This window comes from Pogonomyrmex barbatus, unplaced genomic scaffold, assembly GCF_055798465.1.
Source record: "Pogonomyrmex barbatus isolate J1 unplaced genomic scaffold, ASM5579846v1 scaffold10, whole genome shotgun sequence".
Taxonomy (NCBI): Eukaryota; Metazoa; Arthropoda; class Insecta; order Hymenoptera; family Formicidae; genus Pogonomyrmex; species Pogonomyrmex barbatus.
Genome location: NW_028297099.1, coordinates 2,124,933 through 2,131,148, shown reverse-complemented (window position 1 = coordinate 2,131,148; position 6,216 = coordinate 2,124,933). Strand labels below are relative to the sequence as shown.

General features: G+C 37.0%; 1 protein-coding gene and 1 pseudogene across 1 annotated transcript; one reads left to right on the top strand and one right to left on the bottom strand.

Annotated features, from left to right (window-relative positions):
* Nucleotides 1–170: 170 nt before the first annotated feature.
* LOC105424262 (leucine-rich repeat-containing protein 47) lies at nt 171–2,267 on the bottom strand. Its single transcript, XM_011634398.3, has 4 exons — nt 1,569–2,267; nt 984–1,451; nt 573–900; nt 171–474 (listed from the first exon to the last, which is right to left on the bottom strand). The coding sequence occupies exons 1-4, from the start codon at nt 2,155–2,157 to the stop codon at nt 270–272; spliced, it is 1,590 nt and encodes a 529-aa protein (XP_011632700.2). The 5' UTR covers nt 2,158–2,267; the 3' UTR covers nt 171–269.
* Nucleotides 2,268–2,595: 328 nt separating this feature from the next.
* On the top strand, nt 2,596–2,715 carry LOC112552409 (5S ribosomal RNA; annotated as a pseudogene).
* The last annotated feature ends 3,501 nt before the right edge of the window (nt 2,716–6,216 follow it).

Here is a 6,216-nt window from a genome sequence, read left to right as displayed (position 1 = left end):
ATGGGCGCGACTCGCTTCCGCGATTACATCGTCATGCGCTCTTCAACTTTTCTCTCTTTGCTGTCGATACACTTGAAAAATTACTCGCTCGTTTTTTATCTGATTCTTATATCGAGTTTTAGAATATAAGAATAAAGAAAATCTTACGAGTTTTTCTCTCTCTTTCTCAGTTTTCTTAGAATGAAGACTTTATTTAACTTTAATTAACTTAAACTTATGTGAATTGGACAGAATTTCAATTATTTTTTTTCTTTTTTACGTTATTCTTCCTATTCTCGTAATACACCAATGAGTTTTTCGTTAAAATTTAAATCTGATCTTGAAGGATATATTATCTTTAGATTTCCTTGGGTATCGACTACTCTGATTTGTTGAACAATTAAATTGTTAAGCTTGTCGTCTGTATCCTTCAGTTCTGTGGAATCGGTGACACCTGAGACTATCAACTCTTTCAAAAATTCGTCCAAAACATTTCTAGAAATGAAGGCGTTATTAAGAGAATTGACTTTATGGTTAAAAACAAATTAAATCGTGTCAGATAATTTTATGATAAAGCATGTCATGTCTCTCACCTGCAAACTGTGAATGATGTAGCACTTGTTACTTCCACAAGCATTGCTTGAGTAGACGAAGACATTTTCGTTATATCACTGTTTGTGATTGGTGGAAATGAAATAACCTGTTGCGATTGATCCACCAGACATGGAAATAAAGATTTGCCTTCCAACAAATATAAATACTTGTGTATTCCAGAATACACATTTCGCTTCTTTTCTTTACGTAAATGCTCAGCTTCTGCTTGCAACTTCTGGAATAACTCCGCTCCTGTATACATCTTGTTGCGCGATAATGGTTTTATTTCTAATTCCATGGGTAACTTTGCTGTATATGTGAGATCACCTGAATAAAATAAAATCTATCTTGTAGTGAGTTCAAAGTACATAATATAAAAATAATATTCTCATTAAATATTCAATACTTACCAGGCGCTATAAGTTTCAAATCGTGAGTTGCTATTGTAGCAGCATTTCTTTTTTCACATATTCCATCGTGTAATCTTGTCTGCAGCTGAATGAATTTTTTAAAGCTGTCCTCTGTGAAGCCTATATTTTTCACAATACATGCGGCTATATAAGGTCTGATATTCTTTACATGTTCTGTAACTCTTATTACTGGCGTGTCATCTGCTATCTTCAGGACTTTTAATTTATGTGTCAAATCATCCACCAAGTTTTCACTTTCGGATACCTTCTGGTTCTTCTTTCCTTTTTTTGATTTATTAGCCTCTGTTGTGGATAATTCGCTTCTTGGACAATGTAACTTGATATAGTCAAGTATTTGCTTCGTGGAACATTGATTAATCAATTTCGTTAGCCTCTTATCCAATAACTTATTCCCTTTCAGACATACTTCCTTCAACTTACTACAATCTGCTAATTCACTCGGTACAACTGTGTCACGACAAGATTACAAATTACTTATCTTTGTATGCAATAGTCACACTTGAGAATATTCTGTAAAAAGTTATTTCAACGAGGGACATACAATAGATACGAGAATATCATTACCAGGAATCGAGTTGTCTCCCACGTTTAAGACCTTCAACCCCTGCAGAAGGTTGATAGTAAACGGTATTTCTGTTATCTGATTCCCGTTGACATGAATCTCCGATAGATGCGTGAGTTCCGCGTGACAAATATCGGGAAAGCTCTCGAGGCGATTGTTCGACAAGTCTAGGACGCTAAGTTTTATGCACGAGTTCAGCGACGGTATCTCCCGCAGAAAATTCGAGGCGAGGTTCAATGTGTTCAGTTCGGAATGGTTGCCGAGTTCCTGCGGCAAACAGGTTAACTTGTTCCTCGAGCAATCGAGCATCTTCAGCTTCGGTAATTTGGCGATTTCGCTCGGCAATTCGGCAAGCTCGTTCGAATGCAGTACCAGAGTTGTAAGATTCATCAGTTTCGCAATGTCGGGTGGCATCTCCTTAAGACACGTGCGTGTTACATTGAGATAATTCAGGTTGTGGAGGTTAAATAGATTCTCGTCCAGGCCGGACGTTTCGATCAGTTTGGACACCGACGGGCCCGACAGCACCAACTCGTGCCTGTTTTTCTCGGCTGCCTGCTTAATCGCCTCCCACGAATCTTCAAGCGTCATTGTCACCAATTCCTTTTGTTTGAATTCGAAATGAAATCCGTACTTCACGCAATTGATACAGATGGAACAAGTACGCGCCAGGCGCCAATACGCAGGTGTGCTAATGGCGCTGGTTTTAAGACGCGCATGCGCAACGCTTTGATAGATTCAACAATGCATTTGTAGAACGAAAAGTTTTAATTGACTCTTTATATTATTGAAATTTATGGCATTTTATATTTTACCCTTATTATTATTATTACACAAATCTAGCGATATTGATTTATTATAATATTTTATGTATATGATGAATCGAGAGGGAACAATACATATAGGACCGTGTAAAGGATTGTCGGGATCCTGATAGGATGTCTCAGAATTTTGAGAAGAACAGAATAAAAAAAATATTCAATTTTTAGAGATTTTGGTTTATCTACAGGAATTGGAAATCTTTTGGACGTCAACAGTCAAATCACGTTGTAAAATACCAGTTCTCGTCCGATCACTGAAGTCAAGCAACGTTGAGCATGGTTAGTACTTGGATGGGTGACCGCTTGGGAACACCATGTGCCGTTGACATCATTTTTGCTAATTGCAAAAATCGTAAAAATTAAAAAATTTTTTACTTTTTATTTTTTATTTTAATAAAAGTTGATTTCATGTACCTGGAAATCATTAAGAGTGGCGACTTAACTCCAAATTGAGTTTGGAAATTAATTATATTATTAGATACAAAAATCTAACTACATAAAAAAATGTTAATGTTATATATAAAATATATTTTTATGTCGATTGGAATGTGTTAAGATGCTAAAGTTTATATAAGAATATTTTATAATTACTATATAATTATTATTTTATAGTTATTCCTAGTCCTAGATATCTTTATCCTGATTTTGATCTTTTGTATTGTTTAGAACCTACTATATAATTTTAATATACAGTTTTATCTTTACAGTTGTATCTTTACAATTGTCCTTTTAAATGCCACGTAAATGTAAACTCCGGAAGTACCGATCTGTATGTAAATGGCGTTGATATATTTGGCAAACGGGATTGATATATTTTTTTTAACCGGAAATTATCGTGCCGTTCGCGCAATAGAGGGGACTCGAGTTGGCCTAACATTTAGCTGTAGCTTAGATACATTTCAAACTAGTTTTAGATAACAAGAAGTAGAATTTTCGTAGTGCTGCTTTCAATCTCCCTATCTGTACATTAGTTAAACGTTGCAAAATATTTATAAGTCTTAATTAGCCTTTGCCATATTTATAATCGCCCTAAAATTATTCAAAACTCAACTTATTTTGCATTTTCTTATTTAAACAAAACACTGACACTATACTTTGCAAGTGTATTTAAAGAATGTAAATATTCAAAAATTTTCAATCGTCTTATTCAAATCTCTTCTGAATGTTTTGAATGAAACAATTGTAATTACAAGTGTAATATCAAAACGAGCGACAAGAACGGTGACCTTCGCTATTTACGATTGTATGCCGAGGTTCTTCGATGACAAATGTTTGCTCAGGCAGGATTTGCATGTGAATGACTTCGGGATATTAATCTCATCGTTCTATGTGCTAATAGCGCCGTTCTCTGATTATTTAGATGTACTTGACACGTCAAGTGAACAGGTTCGGCGCTTCCTCACTTCCACGGGGAAGTGTAAGAAATCCCATTACTCCTCAAATAAAAATATGGACGTTGAATCCAAGATTTTTTCAATCAAGATTTAGCCTTTAAAATCGATATTTCGACTCGTTATCCAAGATTTTTATAAAATTTTTGTAAAATTGTGATCGATTACTAATTAAGTGTTCTCCAAGTTAATTGACTTCCATCGAAATAATTGCACTTTTCAGTGATCCCTCCGGTAACAATCAATTTATCATATGTCATCAGAGATTGCGAAAGAGGTACTAAGAATTCGGCTTTAAGGTAATCGCCACGGTCGGAAGAATTAATGACTCACAAAAAAATAACAACGTCCTCGGGGTCTCGGTGTCGCGCCTTCGAGGCGAGATACCAAGCGCAAATCTGAACTCGCCATCACCCAAAGTCCACGATTATCAATGGATGGCCCCGATCACTTCCGGAGCCGCTTCCTACGGCGGGCACATCCGTGCGGGTGGGGCACGGATTTTTTTTTTCCGATGTGACGTATAAAAACGGGAACGATTCGAGTGGCTGTGTATCACTGCATTCGCGCTCGTCGTCGCGGGATTGTGGGACCTGGACTGGTACTTCTCGATCATGCCTCATCGATTGTCAGCCACCCTTGCGTGGGCGCTTCTCCTTCTGACGACGCTGACATCGGCGTGGCCCACTTTCCGTCGTCGGGACATCTTCGACAACATCCTGGATAACCCAGGCGGACTGATCGCCCATCTGCGGAATTTCGGCAGCTCGCTCTACGGATTCCCGAGCAACGAAACCGGGTTGAAGGTGGCACGCTGGCACAAAGACTTGGACGTAAATCCGGAAGAGCTGGGCGATTACGCGGAGGGAGACATCCTTTTTCCTCCGAGTATCGGAAGAAACGGTCTCTCCGCGGTTTCCGCTCGATGGCCCAACGGCGTTGTTCCCTTCATGATTAGTCCTTACTTTAGTGAGTAATTTCGAAAGTTAGACATTTCACGCAACAATTTTTTTTTTGCTTGTTCTTTTACCTTTTGTTATTTTGTTCTTCACTAAATATTACGTTAAAATATGCTTGTTAAATTATCTTACTATTATACTTACTATTGCTATTACACTTGGCGCTTTAAATATGAATATTAACTTCATCCAAGTAAACTTTCTTCTTTATTATTTAAGATTTGTTTAAATTTACATTTTGGTCCCTTTGCGAAATTACATGGCAGACGCGCAGCAGCAAAGGATTATATATGACGCAATGGATGACTATCACAAGTACACGTGCATCAGATTTAAGCCGTATACCGGTGAGGAAAGCGATTACATCAGAATCACGGCCGGTAACACTGGATGCTGGAGCAGCGTGGGCAGGATTGGCGGCCGTCAGGACGTAAACCTTCAGGTTCCTGGTTGCCTGACGCAGAAGGGCACGGTGATACACGAGTTGATGCACGCCGTCGGCTTTTTGCACGAGCACAGTAGATATGAGCGAGATGACTACGTGGACATTCTGTGGGACAACATTTCCAACGGTGTGTACTCTCGTCCCACTTACAAACAACAAAGTTAAAAGAAAATGTTATAATCTCAAGATTCAAATTTTTTTTCAACATTTTTTTTGCGTCGCTCTACAAATCTTAATTGCAACTATTTTTTAAAGCTTAAGGATTTCAAGATTATTTCTTAATGAAAATTTAATCTTTTGTTATTTAGTATTCAATATCAACTGACTTATTGATTCAAATAATAGGCTCTTCTGTTTAGCATTTAATATTTTCCTACCTATTGGAGTATTAAAACTCTCCAGAGATTTTCTATCGCTTAGCTCATAGCTTGAGAATTTAACGTTGACGTCTCAATACTGAAATACCAATGCCTTTAATACTAAAATCATGCGATTCTCAGTATCGTAAAATTTTACATTCACCGATGCAATAAGACTGAGGTTATCTCTTTTGTATTTTGAAATTCTATTTTTATCATGTACATTATGCATGTAGGTCATGCGCACAATTTTAATAAAGCCCCCGCGGAGATCACCCATGCCTTTGGCGTTGGTTACGATTACGGCAGCGTGATGCACTACTCGTCGACGGCGTTCTCCAGAAATTATCAATTAAAAACCATCGTGCCAAAAGTAAGCAATTTCTCAAATCTTTTCTTTAATAGATAAATAAATAAATAAATATATATATATATATTTTTTTTTTTTTCAACATCACACATTTCGTCACACTCAGTAAACGAAAATGGATTAAAATTTTCAGAAGTACGCATTCGTGAACATCGAAATGAATCCACTTCAATGCCCATTACTTTTGTATTCATTTATAGGAATTGAATGAAACACATTTTTGTCTTTCAATCCAGAAATAAGTTCAGTTTTAAGAAGTGGATACTGCTCAATTAAAAATTCTGGAAAAGAATTGCAGTTTTTCA